Source organism: Dendropsophus ebraccatus, chromosome 8 (genome assembly GCF_027789765.1).
Source record: "Dendropsophus ebraccatus isolate aDenEbr1 chromosome 8, aDenEbr1.pat, whole genome shotgun sequence".
Classification (NCBI taxonomy): domain Eukaryota; kingdom Metazoa; phylum Chordata; class Amphibia; order Anura; family Hylidae; genus Dendropsophus; species Dendropsophus ebraccatus.
In genome coordinates, this window is record NC_091461.1 from 104,673,672 (window position 1) to 104,701,483 (window position 27,812).

The 27,812-nt window shown below is 44.4% G+C and overlaps 1 protein-coding gene across 2 annotated transcripts; it reads left to right on the top strand.

The window, feature by feature from the left end:
- Positions 1-803: 803 nt before the first annotated feature.
- Positions 804-27,163, top strand: PRKAA2 (protein kinase AMP-activated catalytic subunit alpha 2). Of its 2 annotated transcripts, none has more exons than XM_069981312.1 (9): positions 804-962; positions 7,082-7,223; positions 9,853-9,946; positions 12,936-13,080; positions 15,372-15,459; positions 15,537-15,761; positions 21,745-22,243; positions 24,833-24,959; positions 25,316-27,163. In XM_069981312.1, exons 1-9 carry the CDS (start codon positions 869-871, stop codon positions 25,549-25,551), a joined length of 1,650 nt encoding a protein of 549 aa, XP_069837413.1. In that variant the 5' UTR covers positions 804-868; the 3' UTR covers positions 25,552-27,163. The 2 variants fall into 2 exon arrangements, with proteins under 2 accessions (XP_069837413.1, XP_069837414.1); XM_069981313.1 differs by having other exon boundaries at positions 892-969.
- The last annotated feature ends 649 nt before the right edge of the window (positions 27,164-27,812 follow it).

Genomic DNA, 27,812 nt, shown 5'->3' on the forward strand with positions numbered 1-27,812 from the left:
GTTTTTAAGATCGCTTAAGCCCATCTCGCACATAGGGTGAATCTTTGAAAGACTGTTTACACGAAGCGATCTGCGAATTTTTAGCGAGCAATCAACGACGGTTTGAGAGCATGTTGAAAGATCACAATGAACGATTTCTCGCTTGTCGATTGATCGTTCGCTGGGTTTACACGAGCCGACTATCGCTCAAATGCCATCGTTATTGCGAAAATCCGAATGATAATCATTCCGGTATACAGCATCTCCTCCCCAGTATACAGCATCTCCACCCCAGTATATAGCATCTCCACTCCAGTATACAGCAGCTCCATTCCAGTATATAGCAGCTCCATCCCAGTATATAGCAGCTCCATCCCAGTATACAGCAGCTCCATTCCAGTATATAGCAGCTCCATCCCAGTATATAGCAGCTCCATCCCAGTATACAGCAGCTCCATTCTAATATACAGCATCTCCACTCCAGTATACAGCAGCTCCATTCCAGTATATAGCAGCTCCATCCCAGTATACAGCATCTCCACCCCAGTATACAGCAGCTCCACCCCAGTATACAGCAGCTCCATTCCAGTATACAGCAGCTCCATCCCAGTATACAGCATCTCCACCCCAGTATACAGCAGAGATGGCAGCATGCCCCTGCCTGCCACCCTCCCCTGGCTCCTTTGCTGCCAGGGAACCTGCCCTTCTGGTTTAGCAACCCCCCAGCCTGCCCCTTTAACCCTTGCCCCCCTGCCCCCTCCGATCAGCTGTTCAGCCTGTCAGGTCGGACCCTGTGGGGTTTGACAAATGCCAGCCGTGAGCTGTCAGGCAGGAGGCAGCCGGGCATTCCCTCTCCCAGCTGCATTGTGGGTACAAGCAGGATGCAAAGATGGCTGAGAAGCAGAAGCACGATGGACGGGTTAAGATAGGACACTACATCCTGGGGGACACGCTGGGGGTCGGCACCTTCGGCAAAGTGAAGAGCTGAGTGTATTTTCCTTCTTTTCTCGTCTCCTGTCAGTGTCCTGGCGGCGCGGGGTGACAGGCTGGGCGGAGAGCCGGGGGAGATGCGCTGATTGCGTAACGTTGGGCCCGGCCCTGCCAAGCGCGGCGTCAGCTGGTAGTTGCGTAGAAACTCTGTGAATAGCACTTGATACATTGTAGCGGGGACGCGGTGGATGTGCAGGCGCCGGACTCCCCTTATTTCCTACCTGGAATGGAGGGGGGGGGGCTACCTGGGATTATAGGCTTATAGCCGATCATCTAGTCATGGCTGGGGGCAGGGTTGTGTGTATACAGGCTGCCAGGAGGCTGGGGGCTTAGAGATGACCATAAAGGGTTAACCAGAAATAGATACATGGGATGAGTAGACACCCCCAGTATCAATATAGTATATAGTATAGTATATAGGTTGTATAATATATATATTATAGTATATAGGTTGTATAATATATATACACTGCATTTTATGTACGCTTCATACAACATATAGTATAGTATATAGGTTATATAGTATAGAATATAGGTTGTATAATATATATATTATAGTATATAGGTTGTAATATATATATATACGCTGCATTTTATGTACGCTTCATACAATATATAGTATAGTATATAGGTTGTATAATATATAAAGTATAGTATATAGGTTGTATAATATATATACGCTGCGTACAATATATAGTATAGTATATAGGTTATATAGTATATAGGTTGTATAGTATATAGGTTGTATACTATAGTATAGTACATAGGTTGTATAAAATATATATATAGTATAGTATAGTATATAGGTTGTATAGTATATAGTTTGTATAATATATTTAGTATAGTACTATATAGGTTGTATAATATATATAGTATAGTATATAGGTTATATAATATATATAGTTTAGTATATAGGTTGTATAATATATATAGTATAGTATATAGTTTAGTATATATATATATATATATATATATATATATATATATATATATATATATTGTATAATATACATAAAGTATAGTCCATAGGTTGTGTCCTGGGCTGGAGGCCAAGGAAGGAGATGGCTGATGGAGGCTACCAGGACATGCTGGGAGTTGTAGCTTTACAATTGTTGTCAAGCCACAGGTTGCAGAAGGTTGTCAGAGCATACAGCGGTTTGTAGTCTGTAAATGTTGGATAACTGTAGGTTACATGCTGGGAGTTGTAGTACCGCAACAACAAGACAGCTGCAGGTTGCTGGGAGTTGTCATTTTGCAACCACTGATTGGCTGCAGGCTGCCAAAGTATGATGGTGGTTGTAGTTTTGTAACCACTGAAAAGTTGCAAGTTGTAGTTTGCAACTGCTTAAGAAGTGTAGGTTGCCATAGCATGCTGGGAGTTGTAGTTCTTCTGACAGACGGGCTCACTTGTTCTGATTTGTTTATAATTAACAGCAGAATCATTTGTATTTATTCGTCAATTGGCCGAGACAAATATTCTAACACATGACCACCTGGCACTGTCTTGTAGATGGGCAAGGATCGACATCTCCACCCCTGGCTGCTGGCAGACCCTGTGCCCACCTTAACTCATACACCACAGCCACCTGTTTCTATAGGCTCCTGGTTTAATAGCAGTTCTGGCAGCTCTTTATGGGGTTCATTAGCACTACATGGGTCTTACCAGGCAAAGTGTGCAGGGGTGGGGGTCTGTATACAGAGGCAGGAGATTTTATACATGGCCAGGGGTCTGTATACAGGGGCGGGGGGCTGTATACAGGGGCAAGGATCTGTATACAGGGGCGGGGGGCTGTATACAAGGGTGGGGGTCTATATACAGGGGCAGAGGTCTGTATACAGGGGTGGGGCTCTGTATACAAGGGCGGGGGTCTCTATACAGGGGTGGGGGTCTGTATACAGGTGGGGGTCTGTATACAGGGGTAGGGGTCTGTACACAGGGGCAGGGGTCTGTGTACAAGGGCAGCGGTCTGTATACAGGGGCAGAGGTCTGTATACAGGGGTGGGGCTCTGTATACAGGGGTGGGGCTCTGTATACAAGGGCAGGGGTCTCTATATAGGGGGGGTCTGTATACAGAGGGGGGTCTGTATACAGGGACGGGAGTATGTATACAGGGGCAGGGGTCTGTATATAGAAGCGGTGTTCTGTATACAAGGGTGGGGTCAGTATACAGGGGCAGGGGTCTGTTTACAAGGATGGGGGTCTGTATACAGGGGCAGGGGTCTGTATATAGAGGCGGGGGTCAGTATACAGGGTCGGCACACTTGGAGTGGTTACATAAATATCCAGAGGCTTTTCCTATAGGAGCAGATGAGTGACAGGGGATACCTACATCTGTGCTGTGACCCATGGGGGGGGGGGGGGGCTCTGCTTCACTACAGCTAATCTTCCAGGGGGTTCTATAAATATCCAGCCCTTTTCTATAGGAGTAGCTACAAATGACTGACAGGAATTACCCACATCTGTACTGGTCCCTATAGGGACAGAGAATATAATTGTTACTCTAGAGTTGATCCTTAGTGATGCAGATCCCTGGAAGCCGGTATATAGCCGCTCTGATAGTCCTGTATGCCTACATATGTAGAGAAAACTCCCAGAACCCTATAAATGCTGAAAGTTTAGTTTTAGAAAAAAAAATTGTCCTTTTGTACACCAGGAAAAACACAGTGGAGTGGGGTCACTGTGTACATACATTACATTACTGATCGTGTACTGCTCCTGAGTTACATCCTGTATTACACTCCAGAGCTGCACTCACTATTCTGCTGGTGGGGTCACTGTGTACATACATTACATTACTGATCCTGAGTTACATCCTGTATTATACTCCAGAGCTGCACTCACTATTCTGCTGGTGATGTCACTGTGTACATACATTACATTACTTATCCTGTACTGATCCTGAGTTACATCCTGTATTATACTCCAGAGCTGCGCTCACTATTCTGCTGGTGGGGTCACTGTGTACATACATTACCTAACTTATCCTGTACTTATCCTGAGTTACATCCTGTATTATATTCCAGAGCTGCACTCACTATCCTGCTGGTGGGGGTCACTGTGTACATATATTACATTACTTATCCTGTACTGATCCTGAGTTACATCCTGTATTATACCCCAGAGCTGCACTCACTATTCTGCTGATGGGGTCACAATAACTATGCCACAAAATAGTGAGTGCAGCTCTGGAGTATAATACAGGATGTAATTCAGGATCAGTACAGGATCAGTAATGTAATGTATGTACACAGTGACCCCACCAGCAGAATAGTGAGTGCAGCTCTGGAGTATAATAAAGCATGTAACTCACATGTTATGTACAGTAAGTACTTTATTATCTATAGCCATTTCCCAGTGATACTGTATCTGCTTTGGGGAAAGCTGGGTTCCAGTCAGTACGGCGCCATTAAAGCTCCTATATGGATTGTCACCCAGGTTTCCCATAGCAGGGTGATCTCCCAGGTATCTGTCAGCCTGTGATTAGTTTTTGCCCCTGCTTTGTGCCGCCCAGTGGCATCAGACATTATCAGACATACGGTAACGCCAGCTGCTCACTTTTTTCAGGAAATTCTCCTTACTCCTTCCCACTTTCTGTTATACAATCATTTTCCACCATTAGTGACATTTACCGTCATCCACCTGCAGTTTACAGCCTCCTCACCTAAAATTCATCCCTTTAAGGCCTCGCTAATGATGGAACAGGGCTCAGAGTTTGGCAGCTGCGCTGGACGCCTCCTCCCGGGTTGTGTCATGTAATGTTTACAAAACATGAGGGACGCACAATACTAAGGCCGATACCGCTACATGCCATGTATAGGGGGAGGGGGGGTCTGGTTTGGAGCTGCTTTTAAGATTATATAAGGGGGATGTATTAATAGCAGTCTCCTAATCTCTTCTTATTATCAGCATCAGATTCTTAGGCCTTGCCCCTGTAGTGTCAGTGTGATACAGGTTGTGCACCAGCAATGTAATAGACCTTCTGTGTCCTGTTGAATTTTAAATGCTCCCTCCTGTGAATACTACCCACACAGTGAACACAGAACCCTGGATAAACCGGCATAGGGGCCTCATATGTAGAAAACTAGAGAGGAATATATTGCCCCAGTAGAGCTTAAAGTGTCACTGTTGTTTATATTTTTGCAGAAATCAATAGTACAGGCAATTTTAAGTAACTTTGTAATTGGGTTTATTAAACAAAAAGTAAATTTTTATCAGGAAAAAGCAGTTTGAAGCTCTCCCCCTGTCTTCATGGTTCTCTTATGGAGAGGGGAGGGGTGGAGGGAGATGAGGAACCAAAACAGGACAACAAAGAGTTAATTTACAGCTTCATCACCGGGCTATCTCCTCTGAGGTCAGCACTGACCTCTCTGACCTCTGAATACCGGCTTTCACACAGGTCCCGCTTTGTAATCCTTTGTTCTCTGCTCTCTGCTGCCGACTAATCTCCCTTCTCCCCCATTACCTCTCCATAGGTTAGACAGGGCTCGACTGATGTAAAAGAGTTGAGATTTCATTTTGAATGCAGATAATGGCATATTTGCCTAATAAACCCAATTACAAAGTTTCTAAAAATCACCTGTACAGTGGTGCCTTGGATTACGAGCATAATTCGTTCCGGGGCCGTGCTTGTTATCCAAATCCACTCTTAAACCAAAGCAAATTTTCCCATAAGAAATCATAGAAATGCAGACAATTGGTTCCACATCCCAAAAATAATGATTTATTATTCTGAATAAGATGTAAAACAGATGAAACAAACATTCAGAAACAGCAGAATATGTGATATTATAAGTTACTGTACAGTAATAGAGAGGATGGGAAACACAAGGACTGACAGAGACTGCAGGGAGCATGAAGGAATGAGCAGGGCAGATGTGGGCACAGTATAGCAGCACTCTCTGTCCGGGGAGAGAGGGGTTACAGCTATGAAGAGATTACCTCCACAGTCCTGTCCTCTGATGTGAGCCGCAGCCTGAGGTGGATCTGCTATAATTTGGAAGGTGAGGGAGACTTAATGGGTCAGAGTACAGTGCTGTAGATCCCGCTATACAGACCATGTCCCTCCTCCACTCGCGTTCCCACCCAGTACAGGGAGCTCTTAAACCAAAGCATTGCTCTTAAACCAAGTCACAATTTTGAAAAACTGTGAGCTCTTAAACCAAAACGCTCTTAAACCAAGTTACTCTTAAACCAAGGTACCACTGTACTATTGATTTCTGCAAAAAAACAAACAAAAAAACGACAGTGTACAGTATAAAATAACAACACAGTACAATAGCGCTGCCATATATTGCATATATAATACCACCAAACTGAGTCAAATAAGAGCAATATATAATGTCCCTAGAGTACTGCCATATAGTGTATCTATAATACCATCTAATAAGTCAACTAACAGCAGTATACAATGTCCATATAGTACTGCCGTAAACTGCATCTATAATACCACCATATTAAGCCAAATAGCAGTACAGTACAATGCCCATAAAATACTGCCATATAGTGCATATATAATACAACCAAACCGAGTCAAATAAGAACAGTATATAATGTCCATATAGTACTGCCATATAGTGCATATGTAATACCACCATACTGAGTCAACTAACAGAACTATACAATGTCCATACAGTACTACCCTAAAGTGCATTTATAATACCACCATATCGATCCAAATAGCAGTACAATACAACACCCATATAATAGCAATATACAATGTCCATATAATACTGCCATATAGTGCATATATTGTACTGTGGCAGTTAACAGCAGTATACGATGTTTGTATAGTACTGCCATATAGTGTGTATACGATACCCTCATATTGTGCCAAAAGCAACCTTATGCAATGCCTTTATAGTACTACCATACAGTGCATATATATATATATATATATATATATATATATATATATATACCACCGCACAGTGCCAAAAAACATCTGTACAGTGTCCATGTGCTACTACATAACTATAATAGCTCCATACTGCACTGTATAGTACTACCATATAGTGCATGCTCAGTGCACCTCATCATCTTGCTCTATACATCTTGATATGAGGCAATCTATATGGGGCAGATGATACTGACATGTTTGCTCTCTCGTTGTAGTGGGGGAGCACCAGCTGACAGGACATAAAGTCGCTGTAAAGATCTTAAACCGGCAGAAGATTCGGAGTCTGGATGTGGTCGGAAAAATTAAGCGGGAAATTCAGAATCTGAAGCTTTTCCGTCATCCGCATATTATTAAGCTGTAAGTATGTGGCGGTATTACATTCCAGCATGACATGGCGTTATTAATCCTCTGGCTGTTACATCTTATACTCCAGTCACATCCAAAGCTGCAGGTAAACTTCTCCTGTTACCAATAATAATAATAATAGTGGTGATTATTCCACCGCCCTCCTCCCCTCCCCCGTCCCTCAATATCACTCGGCATCCGCAGCACACAGCTGCCTGCACACACCCACCGCCTTCTTGTGACCTTCATGCATCGCTATCTGATCTTCTCGCTCAGAGTTTATACACAAATATGTTCCCTCAGGAGGCGGCCGGGGTTCTGCCGCATCCGAGACGTCTCAGTATACGGAATATAGGGACATACTGGAAGTCTGAAGTATTTCCTCGTATTATACTGAGAGGAAGCAGAAGCAGACCTCATATTGGGAATTCCTATTCTGAGCTGAGATCCATCTTCTCCTACACTACTGAGGACTATGAGGGGGAATTCACATGCGGCAGATAATAAAGGGGTAGCCCAGTGAAAAAAGTTTTTTTTTTTTTTTTATTTCTAGCATGGAGTTATATAACTATTTAAAGGAGAAGTTCGTCCATTTTTAAAATCCGGCAGCCGGCTGGGGTAAATTTATTACAAGTACGAACTTACCTCTCCCCGTGCCGGCAGTGAGCATTGGGACCCCTAATCTCCGTAGCTGACAGGTCATGACCCGGCTGACGGGACGGGATGCTGCCCCAGTCACTGATTGGCTTAGCGGCCAGTCCATCAGCCGGGACAAGTGACATCATCACAACTCGGGGGGGAATTCCTTTTCCAACGGGGTCCCAATATTCTAGGGGGGGAATTATTATTATATTTTTATTAAAACTTTGTAATATAACGAAAGAAAGAATATAAAGAAAATTTTGTTTTTATTTTTTTATGTTTTTTTCTCACATATTGAGTGGCAGCTGCCATCACTAATGGGTGTGTCGGGAACTGCAGGGCTGCTCAAGCCCTGGTCCTGGCAGAGTTACATACTGTACCATTAGGGCCGCTGCATGCAGATACTCAGCCTCCCCTGATGTCTGTATAATACCTGTTAGCAGTAGGATAGCCATTACAGTTGGGGAAGCTGTCTGTGATAAATCTCAATCACGCTTTCTTTGCTCGGCTAGCCTGTGCTGCAGCTGCAGCGCTAGTGACACAGACAGCTTTCCCAAGTGTCATATCTGTTCTAATGCTAACATGTATTGTATAGACATGAGGGGAGGCTCAATATCTACATGCAGCAGCACTAGTAATATGCAACTGTGCCAGGGCTTATGCAGCCCTGCAGTTCCCTACACAGCCACTGGTGGGAACAGCTGCCACTCAGTATGTGAAAAAAATAATGTGAAAAAGATAAAAAATGTACATTTTCTTTAATACAGTTATATTACAAAGTTTTATAACCTTAAAAATGAAATGTAAAAAAAAAAAGCATTTTTATTCCCCAGAATACCTCTTTAAGTTGCAGAAATTTGTCACATGGGTGTCAGTGTAGTATGTAGTGTATCTATTCCTTTATCAATGACTTGCAAAGTTGTTCTCTACCAGAAGCTGAAGCGCTTGCTCTCTGGTGCCGCCTATTGGACGTGGCATCCTTTCATGTCAATGCTTGATTTCAAGGGATGCTGTCTCCAGTAGGTGGCAGCAGAGAGCTTTTCCTTTTAGGTGAATGGCCTGTAAGGGCCCTATTACACGGGATGATTATCGTGCAAAAAATCGTTAAATCGTTTGAATTTAAACGATAATCGTTCTGTGTAATTACAGGCAACGATCAAAAAATCGTTCTATGTCGTTGAACGTTGATTTAGATCTGAACCTAAAATTATCGCTAATCGTTCACTGTAATTCCATGTTCGTTTGCTCAAGTTCCGCATTTATTCACTAATCGTTCAGTGTTATTGCACATTGTTCATTGTTTTGCTGGGATCAGATGGAATAAACGATCATAGTAACGATCATAACTAACGACCATCATTCTGTGTAATATGGTGAACAATTTCAGGTGAACGATAAACAATCTCGTTTGCGATCGTTTATCGTTAGTCGTTAATCGTTAAAAATCGCTCCGTGTAATAGGACCCTAGTGCTGCGTTTACACAAAGTGATAATTCGCCCAATCGATCGTTTAATGATTTTGAAACGACGATTTGTTTTATATAACAATCAGCGCTTAGACGAATAAATTGTTAGAAAAATCGTTATTGCGATCGTTTTTAAGATTGAGAACATGTTAAAAGATCAAAATGAACGATTTCTTGCTCGTCACTTGATCGTTTGCTGTGTTTACACGGAACGATTATCGCTCAAATGCGATCGTTATTGCGAAAATTCGAATGATAATCGTCCCGTGTAAACCCAGCATAGGTCTCTACACTCCTTTTGGTGCATCCCCTTCAGTTTCACTGTAACCAGTAATGTACATGTAACAGGTATTGTGTCCAGTTAGTATTGCAAACGTGTAACACACTGTATATATTGTGCCCAGTACAGCTGTTCTATATACTTGGCGTCTAACTTAACGGCAACATGTAGAGTGGCCACAAAGCACTGCTGTGCCACGTTGCTTCCCTGCTTTTTGGTTGCCATGCAATTCGATGACTGTATTGTCTTCTAGGTACCAGGTGATCAGCACGCCCACAGACTTCTTCATGGTGATGGAATATGTATCTGGCGGAGAGTTATTCGACTACATATGCAAACATGGAAGGGTAAGTCCTAGCATATTCCTGTAGGCCCGAACCCCTAGACAAGCAGCGAGCAGGGTACAAACCTCCCGGTCCTCATACTGATCCAGAATACTTGATACTGTCTGTCAAAAGTTGTAGTTGCTAGGCGGGATATCCATAGCAATAAGTCTGTGCCACATGACTCTGGTGTTCATCTCTGGCCTGGATTGTGAGCAGTAGACATTGGATAGAAAGCCTGGCGGTAGGCACTGGGTGGACAGCCTGGCGGTAGGCACTGGGTGGACAGCCTGGTGACAGCCACTCCTCGTTACACTAGTCATGTTTAGCAGGTGACAAGGGGGCAGAGTGATGAGCAAAGGAGACAAGTGGGAGGGCACAGGAGGTGCAGGGAGTAGGCAGTACAGAGTATTTCAGGAGAGAAAAGGGCAGGGCTGCATAGGATAGAGGCAGTGTAGTGACACATGGAAGATCAGTGATAAATAAGGGATAGGCCCCTAGAAGCGCAGAGCGTTATAGCAAATTAGTATCCAATCTGCTTTGTATATAAAACAAAGTTACAAAGTTGTATAACTTGTTTTATACTTGTGTAAGAGCGGCTTAGTGCAGCAAATGCATTTTGTTGTACATGTGTAAGTACTGGGGCGGACACAGAGAGCAGAGGACCCAGTGCCCCTGTATATACCGTATGCCTGCCCCTGCATGTATGGTAAATCTGTCCCTGTATATATGCAGTATGTCTGCCCCTGTATGTATGAAAGGTCTGTCCCTGTATATACAGTATGTCTGCCCCTGTATGTATGGTATGCCTGTCCCTGTATATATGGTATGCCTGCCCCTGTATTTATGGTATTCCTGCCCCTGTATGTATGAAAGGTCTGTCCCTGTATATACAGTATGTCTGTCCCTGTATGTATGGTAGGCCTGCCCCTGTATTTAAGGTATGCCTGCCCCTGTATTTATGGTATTCCTGCCCCTGTATGTATGGTAGGCCTGTCCCTGTATATACCGTATTCCTGCCCCTGCATGTATGGTAAATCTGTCCCTGTATATATACAGTATGTCTGCCCCTGTATGTATGAAAGGTCTGTCCCTGTATATACAGTATGTCTGCTGCTGTATTTATGGTATGCCTGCTCCTGTATGTATGGTAGGCCTGTCCCTGTATATATGGTATTTAGAACCCCTGTATATATGATATGCCTGCCCCTGTATATACTGTATGCCTCTCCCTGTATATATGGTATGATGAGCCCCTGTATATGGTAGGGCCCCCCCTGTATATATGGTATGCTGAGCCCCTGTATATGGTAGGCCTCCCACTGTATATATGGTATGCTGAGCCCCTGTATATGGTATGATGAGCCCCTGTATATATGGTATGCTGATCCCCTGTATATATGGTAGGCCTCCCCCTGTATATATGGTATGCTGAGCCCCTGTATATATGGTAGGCCTCCCCCTGTATATATGGTATGCTGAGCCCCTGTATATATGGTATGATGAGCCCCTGTATATGATATGCCTCCCCCTGTATATATGGTATACTGAGCCCCTGTATATATGGTATGCTGAGCCCCTGTATATGGTAGGCCTCCCCCTGTATATATGGTATGCTGAGCCCCTGTATATGGTAGGCCTCCCCCTGTATATATGGTATGCTGAGCCCCTGTATATGGTAGGCCTCCCCCTATATATATGGTATGCTGAGTCCCTGTATATATGGTAGGCCTCCCCCTGTATATATGGTATGCTGAGTTCCTGTATATATGGTATGATGAACCCCTGTATATGGTAGGCCTCCCCCTGTATATGGTATGCCTCTCCCTGTATATATGGTATGCTGAGCCCCTGTATATATGGTATGCTGAGCCCTGTATATGGTAGGCCTCCCCCTGTATATATGGTATACTGAGCCCCTGTATATGGTATATTGAGCCCCTGTATATGGTATGCTTGCCCCTGTATATATGGTATGTTGAGCCCCTGTATATGGTAGGCCTCACCCTGTATATATGGTAGGCCTCCCCCTGTATATATGGTATGCTGAGCCCCTGTATATGATAGGCCTCCCCTGTATATATGGTATACTGAGCCCCTGTATATATGGTATGCTGAGCCCCTGTATATATGGTATGCTGAGCCCCTGTATATGGTATATTGAGCCCCTGTATATATGGTATGCCTGCCCCTATATATATCGTAGGTCTGCTCTGTATATACGGTATGCCTGCCCCTGTATATATGGTATGCTGAGCTCCTGTATATGGTAGGCCTCCCCTGTATATATGGTATGCTGAGCCCCTGTATATATGGTATGCCTGCCCCTGTATATATGGTATGCTGAGCCCCTGTATATATGGTATGCTGAGCCCCTGTATATATGGTATGCTGAGCCCCTGTATATATGGTATGCCTGACCCTGTATATATGGTATGCTGAGCCCCTGTATATATGGTATGCTGAGCCCCTGTATATACGGTATGCCTGCCCCTGTATATATGGTATGCTGAGCTCCTGTATATGGTAGGCCTCCCCTGTATATATGGTATGCTGAGCCCCTGTATATATGGTATGCCTGCCCCTGTATATATGGTATGCTGAGCCCCTGTATATATGGTATGCTGAGCCCCTGTATATGGTATATTGAGCCCCTGTATATGGTATGCCTGCCCCTGTATATATGGTAGGTCTGCTCTGTATATACGGTATGCCTGCCCCTGTATATATGGTAGGTCTGCTCTGTATATATGGTATGCCTGCCCCTGTATATATGGTATGCTGAGCCCCTGTATATATGGTATGCTGAGCCCCTGTATATATGGTATGCTGAGCTCCTGTATATGGTATATTGAGCCCCTGTATATGGTATGCCTGCCCCTGTATATATGGTAGGTCTGCTCTGTATATACGGTATGCCTGCCTCTACATGACTCTCACCCACCAGCTTGCACTCCATGCCGGCGCTGGGGGATCACGCTCATTGATGCATTACCCTCTTTACCACCTCCAGGTAGAGGAGCCTGAGGCCCGGCGCCTGTTCCAGCAGATCCTGTCGGCTGTAGATTACTGCCACAGACATATGGTTGTTCACCGGGATCTGAAACCAGAGAACGTGTTACTAGACGCTCACATGAATGCCAAGATTGCTGACTTTGGTATGTGACTCCGCAAGCGCTCCAGGAATGCAGCCAGCGAGCAGGTCACTAGCTGAAGGTTGTCACTATGTGGGACTCCCAGGCCCGAGCTCCGCCATGTCCTCCGTAGTTTTGCTTCAAAGGGGTCTCCAGTCCTATATATAACCATACAGTGAAAAGTGCAGCATATACTTTGTGTTTCAGTTGCTTAGATCCCATTTAGGGGCTGAAAACCTGCCCCAATCTAAGACTTTTCACAGCTGAAGGTTTGTTGCTATTGGATCCAGTCCAGATGCATCAGCAGCACAAACCTCTGTCCTGTCCTGATAGTTACAATGTATCAGCCTGGAGTCCAGATCCTTTATTTTAAATGGAATTGTGTAAACTGGATACAATTGTAGCGACACTTCTGCTGTAAAATATACAGTATCGCTGTTCTGCTTCAAGCGCAGCTTAAATAGATTTCTTCCTAAGTGTAGTGAATGTCACACAAAGACTAAAAGGACACTGTCACTTTAAAAATAAAAAACAAAAAAAAAAACAAAACCTTTTTTTTATATATAAAAAGTTTTGATTGGTCACAGTGAAAGGGCCTATTACACAGGATGATTATCGTTCAAAAAATCGTTATATCGTTAGAATTTAAACGATAATCGTTCTGTGTAATTGCAGGCAACAATCGAAAAATTGTTCGTTTGTTGTTGGTCGTTGATTTAGATCTGAACCTAAGAGTCCTATTAAACGGAGCGATTTTTAACGATTAACGACTAACGATAAACGATCACAAACGAGATTGTTTATCGTTAACCTGAAATCGTTCACCATATTAACCTGAAATCGTTCACCATATTACACAGAACGATGGTCGTTAGTTACAATCGTTACCTGGATCGTTACTGAGATCGTTACTATGATCGTTTATTCCTTCTGATCCCAGCAAAACAATGAACAATGTGCAATTGCACTGAACGATTCGTAAAAAAATGCGGAACTTGAGCGAACGAATGTGGAATTACAGCGAACGATTAACGATAATTTTAGGTTCAGATCTAAATCAACGATCAACGACATACGAACGATTCTTCGATCTTTGCCTGCAATTACACGAAATGATTATCGATTAAATTTGAACGATATAACGACTTTTCACACGATAGTCGTCCCGTGTAATAGGGCCCTAAAATTATCGTTAATCGTTCGCTGTAATTCCACACTTGTTCGCTCAAGTTCCGTATTTTTTTCACTAATCTGTTAGTGTAATTGCACATTGTTAATGGTTTTGCTGGGATCAGATCATAGTAACGATCGTAACTAACGACCATCGTTCTGTGTAATATGGTGAACGATTTCAGGTTAACGATAAACAATTTCATTTGTGATCGTTTATAGTTAAAAATCGCTCAGTGTAATAGGACCTTAAATGTCCAGACCCCCACAATCATTAGATAGAATTGGAACCCAGAACCGATCAATCAAAACTTCTGACATGTCTCTATGGTTCTATGGAAAACTTTAAGGCTATGTTCACACACAGTACAGACAATGGCCATTTTTGCTTTAAAAATTGTATTGAAATTGATGTACAATAGGTGGAAATAATTGACACGTCAATACACTGTGTGAACAACGGCTGTTGTTTGCATCTTCTTCAATGCAAAAAATTTCACTACGACCAGAACGATGGTTGTTTTAATTGAAAACAAAAGCCATTCTTGTCATAAAAAATATCTTAAAGGAGTAGTCCAATCAGAAGCACTACACAAATGGTAGATCAGGGGGATCTGACTGCTAAGACCCCCAAAACCTGAAGGGTGACCCTAGCTAGGAGTTGTGTGATGGCTGTCAGTGTATCCATACTCTTTAGGCTAGGTTCACACGGCGTTTTTGCAATCCGTTTTTTTTTTTCATCCTTTTTTTGCAAAAAACATATGAAAAACGTATGGAAAAAAAAGCATGCATTTGTGTGATCCGGTTTTTTTAACGGACACAAAAATAGTGTGAGCTACGTTTTTGTGTCCGTCAAAAAAATGGGTCCGTCTTGATCCGTTTTTTTTACAATGGAAGTCAATGGAAAAACGGATCAAAACCGATGCACACAAATGCATCCGTTTTTGCAAAAAAACGGATTAAAAAAACGAATTTCAAAAACACAGTGGGAACCTAGCCTTACTGCTACACCACTGCCCTCTTTATCACATCAAGCAGTGACTTGCTGATTGAGGTTAATGCAGTAGATTTTTCAGCAGTCCTATGTAAAAACACAAGGGTCACATTGTGATTTACTCAGCTCTGCTAAATCTCATTCTCCCCAGGTCTGTCTAACATGATGTCGGATGGTGAGTTCCTGCGCACGAGCTGCGGCTCTCCAAACTATGCGGCCCCTGAAGTGATATCAGGGAGGTAAGATAGAGGACACTGACCTCTGACCCCCCCAGTGACTTCTCCTTAGTGGTAACCTCTCTTATCTCACCCTGCAGACTGTACGCTGGGCCTGAGGTGGACATCTGGAGCTGTGGAGTGATCCTGTACGCCCTCCTGTGTGGCACTCTGCCCTTCGATGATGAGCACGTTCCAACCCTTTTTAAGAAGATCCGCGGTGGAGTGTTTTACATCCCTGAGCACCTGAACCGCGCCGTAGCCTCACTGCTAATGCACATGCTGCAGGTCGACCCTCTGAAACGCGCCACAATCAAGGACATCAGGTAAAGTCGCCCCTGATACATTGACGAACCGTGACAGCAAGCAGAGGGTCAAAACACAAATGGGGAGATTTATCAAACTGGTGTGAAGTAGAATTGTCTCAGTTGCCCCTAACAACTAGGGATGGTCCGAACCGAGTTCGGTTTGGGTTCGCACGAACCCGAACCCTCGGTAATGATTCCCGCTGTCTGCCCGCTCCGTGCAGCGGGCGGATACAGCGGGAGGAACGCCTGGAAAACTGGGATACAGCCTATGGCTATGGCTGTATCCCAGTTTTCCAGGCGGTCCTCCTGCTGGATACGCCCGCTGCACGGAGCGGGCACACAGCGGGAATCATTACCAAGGGTTCGGGTTCGTACGAACCCAAACCGAACTCGGTTCGGACCATTCCTACTAACAACCAATCATATTCCACCTTTCATTTTCCAAAGAGTCTGTAAGGAATGAAAAGTGAAATCTGATTGGTTGCTAGGGGCAACGGGGCCAGTTTCACTTTACACCATGTTTGATAAATCTCCCCCAAAGGATATTAGAAAGGTTTCTTTATACAGTTATTAAATATTAAGTATCAAGTACAACGTCATTTATAGGGGATCTCTATTAGGAAATGTTGAAGTAATGGGGGAGGGGACCTGTGTTCAGGATCCTGATCTCTTGGAGAGTGTGGTGAGTAGTTGAAAAGAGTCTCTTGCTGTGGAGGACCCATCCTGTCCCACATTACACAAACATCCCATTGATGCAGTGTAATATTCCATTCCTCCTGTGGTGGCGCTACACTGGTAGGTTTCCCACATATGATCGATGAGGGTTCCAGCAGGAAGAAACTGTAATCAGACTGTTAAAGAGGAGAACCCCTTTAGGGAGGCTTTTAGACACTATAGACATAGATGGCTACGCACAGGATTAAAGGGGTTATCCAGCGCTACAAAAACATGGCCACTTTCCCCCTACTGTTGTCTCCAGTTTGGGTGGGGTTTTGAAACTCAGTTCCATTGAAGTAAATGGAGCTTAATTGCAAACCACACCTGACCTGGAGACAACAGTAGGGGGAAAAGTGGCCATGTTTTTGTAGCGCTTGGGGTTGCCACCAGCTTGGGGTACATATAACTTTTACTCCTCCTTGTAGAGTTTGTGCTGTCAGCCGTACGGCATGGACGTCACGCTGCTTTTATCCTACTAGTCGGTTGCTTGTGACTGTGTACACTGCGGTACTCCTCTATTGCCCTGTATTATACCTGTGAAAGGGTCTTAGAGGAGCACAAAGATGGCAGACCCAGGGGCATTGAATACAACCCAGCTGCCATGCCATCTTTTAGTCGTCCAGCAAAGCTTTGGCTGAGTTATTCCACGGGTCGTTGGAGGAGCAAACGAGCGCTGTCAGCGCTCGTTTGCTCCTCGTTCGCCGCTCGCTGCCGCCGCTATTCAACGCGGCAGCAGCGAGCGGGTGAGTGCGGGAGGGGGCGGCGGGGAGCTGCCCGGGGAATCGCTAGATCGTCCGGGCAGCCCATAGGATATAGCAGCATCTGCTGCCGATGCTCCTATTCAACGGAGCGACGGCAGCAGATCGCTGCTATATCAGTCGCTTGTTTTTCAACATGTTGAAAAACAAGCGACTGCAACGATCAGCCGACATGAACGATGTCGGCTGATCGTTGCACTCTATTCCACGGAACGATTATCGTCCGTAGCGGTCGATATCGTCCGAAAACGAACGATAATCGTTCCGTGGAATAGGGCCATTAGATGGTCAGGATCAACATTATCTCTAATCCCAGCTACTGCAGAAAAGGGATAGCCAACACCTGCTGCCACTAGAGTTTTGCCCTTCACTTCTCTTCACTTCAAATGTAACAAGATAAAGCAGTGACTCAACAGCTCCATCTATTGGCCATATGGCACAGGCCAAGAAGAGAGTTAAGGGGGTACTCCGGCAAAAATCTTTTTCTTTCAAATCAACTGGTTTCTGAAAGTTATATAGATTTGTAATTTACTTCTATTTTAATATCTCAAGTCTTCCAGTATTTATCAGCTGCTGTACAGTATGTCCTGCAGGAAATTGTGTTTTCAGTGCTCTCTGCTGCCACCTCTGTCCGAGACAGCAACTGTCCAGAGCAGCAGCAAATCTCCCTAGAAAACCTCTCCTGCTCTGGACAGTTCCTGACATGGACAGAGGTGGCAGCAGAGAGCACTGTGTCAGGCTAGAAAGAATACACCACTTCCCGCAGGACATACAGCAGCTGATAAGTATGAGAAGACTTGAAGTAAATTACAAATCTCTATAACTTTCTGAAACCAGTGGATTTGAAAGAAATAGATTTTTTTTGCTGGAGTACCCCTTTAAAGTAATTTCTGTGTGATTTGTCGCCACCACCTGACAGATAAAAGGAACTACACTGCAACTCCCTATTCACTGATATGTATGCATTTAAATGTCTTCATTAGACCTTGTACCTGGCATGCTGGGATTTCTAGTTCCACAGAAGTGAGGAGCAGCACACCTCCATAGGAATATAAAAAACTGAACAACATATCAAAGCAAATAGTTAACGCCATTTTCCGTGACCCGTCCCCGACCCTGAACGCCCGGCGGTTGCAGCGACTCCTTTGACGGATAGATGTGAAGGGACTTAATGCTAAGTTGTGTTATGACAAGTTCATTGTAACCATAGCAAAATGTATTATAGCGTGAAAGAGAGGATTATGGGTAATCTCTCACATCCTGAACTGAATGCCAGAAACGCGTCTGGGGGGGGTTGTTGCTGCCATTCAGCCGCACGCATCTCAGCGGCCTTCGGGGGGCCCCAGGCGGCTTTTAGGAAGCAGTTTTCTGGAGACAGGTTGTTTTTCTTCTCCTTTTCTCCCTTGTGTCCTCGGCTCGGAGTTTGTTTCGTTTGCACAGACGCGTAATTGTCTGACGGATTACAGAAGGAAGTCTAACCAATTCAATTAGGTTGTTTTGTCAAAACGCGTGGTTGACCTGTCAAACCTCCGGGCTAATGACCTTGCTCAAAGGGATGGGTGATGCCATTGTGAATGCCCATAGAGTAAGCGCAGAAAACGTGTTGGATGTTTACTTAAAGTGAGCTCATCGGAGTCCGCACCCCACCCCCGCCCATTGTGTCCAAGACCAAGAGAGAAATGTCCCACCAGTACATAACGCCAACATGTTACCACTCCTCCAGTGTTGGGTGCTGTATAAATATTCTCTATCTACTGTCGGTTTGGACTTAATGATGTCATCGCACCAGCACTGTGATGTCATTATGAAGCTATGAGTCCTATGCTATAGGACGTTTAGGAGGTACAACTTGTAGTCTGGACTAAATGATGCATCTGCAATGTGACACCATGTTTGAGTAGATTCATTGGTTTCCACAATAGTTTTTTTTTCTGTGTGTTATATTTTCTGTTTATTGTTGGCCATTGTGGGTTGGCTGAGTGCTTTAAAGGGGTTATCCAGTGCTACAAAAACATGGCCACTTTCTTTCAGAGACAACACGACTCTTTTCTCCAGTTCAGGCGCGGTTTACAATTAAGCTCCATTCACTTCAATGGAACTGAGCAGCAAAACCCCGCCCAAGCTGGAGACAGGAGTGGTGTTGTCTCTGAAAGAAAGTGGCCATGTTTTTGTAGCGCTGGATAACTCCTTTAAAGCCAGGACTAAGGGTGGTATTACACAGAACGATTATCGTTCGAAAAATCGTTAAATCGTTCGGATTTGAACGATAATCATTTCGTGTAATAGCAGGCAACGATTAAACGACCAACGAGAAATCGTTGATCGTTTGATAGGATTCGGACCTATTTTTATCGTTTGATCGTTCGCTCATCGTTCGGTGGAATAAGAATTCACAGCTGAAACGTACACAATAGCGACGACTAAACGACCGCAAGAACGATCATAAATAACGATCATCGTTTCGTGTACTTGGGCGAACGATTTTGGGTCGTTTGCCTTAGCGGTCGTTTAAGATCGTTAATCGTCGGAAAATTGCTTGGTGTAATAGTACCCTAACATGTTATGATGGGGGTTGAGCGCTAAGGAGAGTGGGGGAGGTATAAGTTATATTTTCTACCAAATGTTGGTAATGATGTCATCACACCAGTGCTGTGATGTCATTGGGAGTTGATTGAGCTCTGTTATGGTCCATTTACACAAAGAGATAATTCGCCCAATCGATCGTTTAACGATTTTGAAGCAATGATTTGTTTTTTTATAACGATCAGCGCTTAAACGAATAAATCGTTAGAAAAATCGTTATTGTGGTCGTTTTTAAGATCACTTAAGCCCATCTCACACATAGGGTAAATCTTTGAAAGACTTTCCACGAAGCCATCTGCAAATTTGTGAACAACCAACAAGGATTTGAAAACATGTTGAAAGATCACAATAAACGATTTTTTGTTTACATTATCGCTCAAATGCGAACGTTATTGCGAAAATTTGCACGATAATTGTTTCGTGTAAACGCAGCATAAGGGTATGTTCACACTGTGTAAAATCGGCAGAATTTTGGGGTGGAGCTCTCTGCTGCAGAATCCCTCCTGCCTCAGTGTCCCACAGTTTCTCTATGGGAGGGCTCCCACACTTCCACTTCTGTCGCTTTCCGCTCAAAGAATTGACATGCTGATTTTACTCATTGTGAACAGGCCCTAAAGCCTAAACTAAAGGCTGTATTACATAGCACAATAATGAGGGGGAAGCGAGCGCTGACCTGTCAGCTCAGCGCTCGCTTCCCCCTCGTCCCCCCCGATCGCTGCCTTTGCTATTACGCACACAAACAGTGAGAAAGGAGGTGCAGCTGGAGAGGCAGTCCGGGCTGCCCATTGAAGTCAGCGGTGGTCTGCTGCCACTCCTATTACATAGAGCCTCAGGCAGCAGACCGTCGCCAACATGATCATTGTGATTCAACACGTTGAAAGACCACGATCAGCCGACATTGTGCAGACATGCTGATCGTGGCCGTTTAACATATCCTATTACACCAAAAGATTATTGTCCTGAACGTTAATAGGGCAAGTACGGCCGATAATCGTCTGGTGTGATAGGGCCTTAGCAGTCTTCATGGTGATAGGGGCTGTGCAGTATGGAAAGTGGGGAAGATGTGAGTTATATTCCCCTTTGAGTGTTAAGTCAGGACTAGAGATGAGCTTGGCTGGATTCACAGCGAAATTAGCAAATCACTGACTGAGGCAATCACCGACTGAGGGCCAGCACCGTGGCCAGTGATTAGCTGAGCAGGCTGTCACTCTCCGCTCAGCCAATCATTGACTAAGGGTGCGTTCACACAGAGAGGTTTATCTGACAGATTTTTGAAGCCTAAGGGTACTATCACACAAATCGATTTTTTCGACGATCAATGATTAACGATAATCGTCATTGCGTTCGTCCTTTGTCGACACCACTGCGTTCGAACGACCGAACGATTTGCAAAGATCAACGATAAAAATAGGTCCAAATTCTATAAAACGACCAACGATTTCTCATTGGCTGTTTAATCGTTGTCTGCTATTACACTAAATGATTATCGTTCAAATTCGAACGATTTAATGATTTTTTGAACGATAATCGTTTCGTGTAATACCGCACTTAGGATATGTGCACTCTACGGAATCCAAGCCGATTCTGCTGCACGGCCCCGTCCCATACGCACGGCATTTGACTCCACGCAGCTGCAAAGGTTAGATGCAGCCCTAGGGGGCCCTGGAAAATAAGGATACAGCCATAGGCCATAGGCTGCATTCATGTTTTCTTGGCAGCACTAGGGCGGCATCCAACTTCTCCTGTCGTTGGGAGTCAAAAGCTGAGTGTTCGGGTTCGGAGAATATTGCTGAACCCAGAACAGTTTGGCCTCTCTGCTGAACACTAGTCAGGACCTAATGATGTCATTGCTCCAGTACTGTGATGTCATTACGAGTTGAGTTTTACGCATGTTCCGGATTACTTCTGCATTTACTTGACCACATTTTCTTGCCGTTCCTCAGGGAGAATGAGTGGTTTAAGCAGGATCTACCCAGCTACCTGTTCCCAGAAGACCCATCGTACGACGCCAACGTGATTGATGATGAAGCCGTGAAGGAAGTCTGTGAAAAGTTTGAGTGCACAGAGTCGGAGTTCATGAACAGCCTGTACAGTGGAGACCCGCAGGATCAGCTGGCGGTGGCCTACCACCTCATCATAGACAACCGGAGGATCATGAACCAGGCCAGTGAGTTCTACCTTGCCTCCAGTCCACCCACTGGATCATTTATGGACGAAATGCACATCCCTCCAGGGGTCAAACCTCACCCAGAGCGAATGCCGCCTCTGATCGCTGATAGTCCAAAAGCCAGGAATCCGCTGGATGCCCTCAACACTACCAAACCCAAGCCCCTAGCGGTGAAGAAGGCCAAATGGCACCTGGGGATCCGCAGTCAAAGCAAACCTCATGACATCATGGCCGAGGTGTACCGAGCTATGAAGCAGCTGGATTTTGAATGGAAGGTGAGAGAGAACACTGGGACAGCCTCATTGGCAGATGGCGCACATTGTAGAGCAGAAAATTCTGGAAAAATCTGAAACATTCACTTAAGTTTATGTTAAAGGGAGAGAGAAAAAATAAGTTTTTAAACCAACTGTTGTCAGAAAGTTCTACAGATTTGTAAATTACTTCCATTAAAAAATCTCATGTCTTCCAGTACTTATTAGCTGCTGTACGTCCAGCAGAAAGTGGTGTATTCCTTCCAGTCTGACACAGTGCTCTCTGCTGCCACCTCTGGACAGTTCCTGAACATGGGCAAAGCTGGCAGCAGTGAGCACTGTGTCAGACTGGAAAGAATCCAACACTTCCTGCAGGACATACAGCAGCTGATAAGTACTGGAAGACATGAGATTTTTTAATATAATTAATTTACAAATCTGTATAACTTTTCTATACCATTTGAAAGAAAATGTTTTTTTTTGCTAAAGCACCCTTTTAACTTAAATAAGTGTACATAATGTATTTATATACGTTATGTGGCAGCAGTCACAGCTGACCCAGACCTCTCTGCTGCCACCACTGTTAGTATCAGGAACTGCAGGGCATAAGACACAACACTACTGACACAGGCCCTTTCCCTGTCTCTTGTATATTGTGACGCTGTGTCTGTGGCAGCACTTGAGCAGAGCGGCTGGTCTTGGACCGGGGCACAAGCAGCCCTGCAGTTCCTGATGCTTACAGTGGTGGCAGCAGAGAGGCACAATGTCAGATGCCACATAATATATGAAAGTAAATAACTCAAAATGTATAAAGTTTTATTTAGAGATGAGCAAATTTACAGTAATAAAGTGAATCGTTTCATTATCTTTGCAATCCTCTTATCATCTGGCTGCCTTTTAACTGACTGCCGCTCCTCCCTGGGTGCTAGGAAAAGATGGATACAGTCCTGTGAAACTTCACCCAGATTCATAAGACTTTTTGTGTAAATTACTTTTTTACATTATGTGGCAGCAGTAAGAGCTGTCATGGTGCCTCTCTGCTTCCACCACTGTTAACATCAGGAACTGCAGGGCTGCTTGTGCCCTGGCCACAGTTGCACCGTTATAATATAAAAAACACTAAATTCACTCACTAGTTATATTACTAAGTAATATCATTTTATTAAAGTAATGTATTAAAAAAATACACAGAATACATCTTAAGGCAAGTTTAACACAGCATATGATACTGACCGCTCTGTGACTCGGCCATGGCACAGAATGGCCACTGTCAGTGAAGTTAATCCCGGCCGGTACTGCAGTACTGGCCAGATGAACTTTATTTCTTTTGATTTGGAATCCGGACGCATTCAGGTGTGCCTGCATTCCAAATCACCATAGCACACTATGTAAAGTACGTCTGGAGCCGCACCTTACATTGTCTGCTCTGTCAGTCTTGTGTGGCTGCTATTCAATGAATAGCTGCCAAACAAAACTGACAAGTCAATTTTTTGTGCAGCCACAAGGAATCCCAGTCGGAGCGTATACAATGCAATGTATACAATATCAATGCAATGTATTTATTTAACTAATAACGGCCGGTGTTGCAATCTGCAACAACGGTCGTTATTAATTGAATAAATACGTTGTGTGAACATAGCCTTAGCATAGATTGACACTTAGGGAAATCTGCTGCTATCTGCTGCATGGGTATAGTATTCACAGGACAGCGGTTGGTAAAGGGGGAGTATGTAAACCTATTAAAAATGACAGTACCGGAACTTACAGAATGAAACCCGCTGCGATCCGGGACATGTGAACCCACAGTTAAAGTGTACTTGTTGCGTCGCCCTGCTGCCAAATCAGCGGCGAGTTCCTATGTCCAGAAGTTCAGGTCTCCATGGATAAGGGCACTCAATGAAACGTGGCCCATTGGGGGTTAGGTGCATTATGGTCTCATTACGTGTCTTTAATCATGGAGAACAAAACGTCTGGATTAAGGGTGGGTTCATACTACGGAATTCTCACGGATAAACTCTGCGGTATGTCCGCACACACGGGCACGCGCCTTTCCGCCGGCTCCATAGACACCATTCTATGAACCGGCATATTCCGCTATCTGCCGAAAGAAGTGACATGTCACTTCTTTTGGCGGATGGCGGATAGCGGATTACGCTGGCCCATAGAATGGTGTCTATAGAGCCAGCGGAAAGGCGCGCGCCCGTGCGCATGGACGGCCGATGGAATTCCGCGGACATTGTCTGCGAGAATTCCGTAGTATGAACCCACCCTAACAGAGGAACTTGCTGCTGATCCAGCAGTTGCAATAGCAGACTAGATCCAAGGACAGTTGTGGCGCTATTCCTGGGAGACGCCACTATGTTTGCAACCCAATGTTAACTGTTGCCGGGGTCCCCTAAAAGTTGGCGCAGATGGAGCCTATTTTGTCTATTTATTCTACAGTGTGTCTCGACTTGTCTTCAGCTTTCCAGCTTTGCACGTACACAGTTGTCATAAGACCCCTATCCTCCTGGCTGTTTGCACACAGCCCTCAGCCACTCGAGATGCCAGTGCGTGACCTTCACAGTCTGTCCTGACGTCAGCAGCCTGTCCTCACGTCGTGTCTCTCCCCAGGTGGTGAACCCTTATCATCTCCGAGTCCGGCGGAAGAATCCCGTGACCGGCAATTACGTGAAGATGAGTCTGCAGCTCTACCAAGTGGATAATCGCAGTTATCTGCTGGACTTCAAGAGCATCGACGGTACGTTTCTAGAATGTCTAAAAGCTTCGTGGAAATTACACAGCAAACGCTGGGAGGTTCGGGAGGCTTGTAGGAATTAAAGGGGTTTTCTATCTTGTAAAGTAATTGCTACGTGTTATGTGATGTTCGTGTAGATCAGGGATGGGGAACCTTCGGCCCTCCAGCTGTTGCAAAACTACAATGCCCATCATGCCTGGACAGCCAAAGCTTCGCTTTGGCTGTCCAGGCATGATGGGAATTGTAGTTTTGCAACAGCTGGAGGGCGAAGATTCCCCATCCCTGGTGTAGATGCATTGGTGAAGATGCTGAACATTACTTTCCCATCCGCCTTGTCTCTTATTTCTCTTCTTCCATAGATGAAGTCGTGGAGCACAAATCAGGCTCTTCTACACCCCAGCGTTCGTGTTCTGCAGCCGGCCTGCACCGACCACGTCTGAGCATCGATTGTGTGAGCACCGATTGCCCTTCCCAAAGTGGATCCATGTACGGGTCCTTTTCCGGCTCCTTCTCTCTGGCCAGCCCCCGGATAGGTAGCCACACTATGGATTTCTTTGAAATGTGCGCCAGCCTGATCACTACATTAGCCCGCTAACGCCATGTGACATACACAGCTCTGTTCAATCCTATGGCATATGTCATTACAGTCATTGCCACTTTGGAAATTAGTTGGATTCTGATTTTAAGTGTTTGACTTAAAGGGATTTTCCACGTAGATTTTTCATTTCAGGAAAATCTGATTATTAATGACGGCAGAGACACCCAAGCATAGGAGCGTTGATATCAGTAGCATTGATTAGGGGTGGGCTATGGATCTGGACCCACCTATGAGGTTTCCTTATTGCTCCTGGGTCTTAGTGCCATCATGTAGTCATGGGACAGTGTTATAGGCCAAAGTTAGGGCTTATTCTACCTACTTTACACATCCATACTTAAGGAAAATATTGGGGATCAGCCTTGAGGCTGACAATGTGGCTGCTTTAGATTAAAATGGGCCAGTCCTGGTTGCATCCATCCTTTGCTGTTGGGTGGGAAGGACCTTAGGAAATGCTCCACCCCCGAGGAACTGGATTGTTAGCAAATATGTGTGGAAGGATGTTGTTCCAAAAGTCATAAGAAGACCATGTATAGGGCATAGTTATCCAAATTTTGAAAGCCAAAAATCAGGATATTTAAAGTGTACCTGTCTATGAGAACAAGTGGGGAGAGAAGCCAACAGCCCTGCACTTCTCTCCCTGCTCTGTGTCTATGAAAACACAAAGGTGTTAGAGAACGTGCTTAGCGTGCATTTCTCCCAGCTTGTTGGTTGGGTCTGAACAATCAGACCCCGACTGATCAAAACTTTTAGTATGACATATCAAAAGTTATTTGACCTGACAGTGCCATATGGGAACACCAGTTTGTGTGGAATTTACATAAACTTTGCCCCCTTTTCAGATTTTATGTGGGATTGTCTCTGCAAAGTTAGGATAAAGGATAGCAAACTCTTGGTTCTTCGATAAACAGGCAAAACCCAGCATTATAATCGGGGTCCCAGTTTGACATCTGCTATGTGGCCCCTTCTTTTCTATGTTATACCCCAGTACTGTTCCTTGCATCTGGTCAGTCTCAAGGGGTCAGAAATCTCAACTGTACTCAAACCAAAGTTTCTTCTTATAGCCATATCATCGCGTATTGTAATTTATATGGAAAATCCCTTTAAATAAAAGAAAAAAATCACATGGCATCGATGACCTGACACAGAGCCGGTTGTACATTCACTATAAAGAAAAGAAAAAAAAGAAAATATATATATAATTTAACTCAGGCAATTGTGTAGAGTGCAAAAACCCAGCACTGAAACACCACAAACCCCGAACAGCTGCTGCTTCTCTAGAACTAGAAAACCTGTAAATCTGTACAAAGATTAGTTCCCGTCTTTTCGTGTCTTTTTTTTTTTGGATTTGAGCCCATTAGATATCAGATGCGCAGATTCTATTAAACAGCTAATTTATTACTAGAACTGGAATTTTTTATTTATTTTTGGTATATATTATAGTCATATGATGAATAGCCGCCTCTTATTTTTCTATGTGCGCCATCGACAATAGGCAGAAGTGAAACATTGGAGAGTTTTATGTGAACAAAGTAAGATTTTTTTTTTCTAGAATATTAGATGATCACCTGATTTATCCAGGGCACTAACAAACTAAAAAAAAAAAAAAGTTCTGATTGAGCTACTTTGCTACCTGTACGGTCCTGTTGTCCGTTGTCTTTTGCCCCCTTTTCTGAACTACTGTCTCTAGACTACTGATCCCCAACCTGTGGCTCTCCAGCTGTTGCAAAACTACAACTCCCAGCATGCCCTGACAGGCTTCTGCTGCCAGGGCTTACCAGGAGTTGTGGCTTTGCAGCAGCTGGCCAGCCACACTTTGGGGATTCCCACTGTAAACCATCCCACACGTGCCAATCGATCAAACTCCCAAGAGCCAACTTTTAGACACCTTCCTCAACTCTTTCCTGGTCCTTACAACCAACTGAGGAAGTTCAGGGAGGAGTGAGGAACTTGATACATCTTGTTTGTGGAGGGCATTTAGTAGGTGCAGTTGCTTTTCTGGTGCAACCACCAGGGGTCGCCCCACCACAAAAATCTAAGCACTAGAGATGAGCATTACTTGAGCATGCTCAATGTTCGGTTTTTCGGCATTTGAATACTGCTGGCTGAAGAAGTTGGATGCAGCCTTAGGAAGTCCTGGAAAACATGGATGCAGCTATAGGCCGTAGGCTGTATCCATGCTTTCCCAGACTCCTTAGGACTGCATCCAACTTCTTCAGCCACTGGTATTCAAATGCCAAATGACTAAACTTAAGCATGCT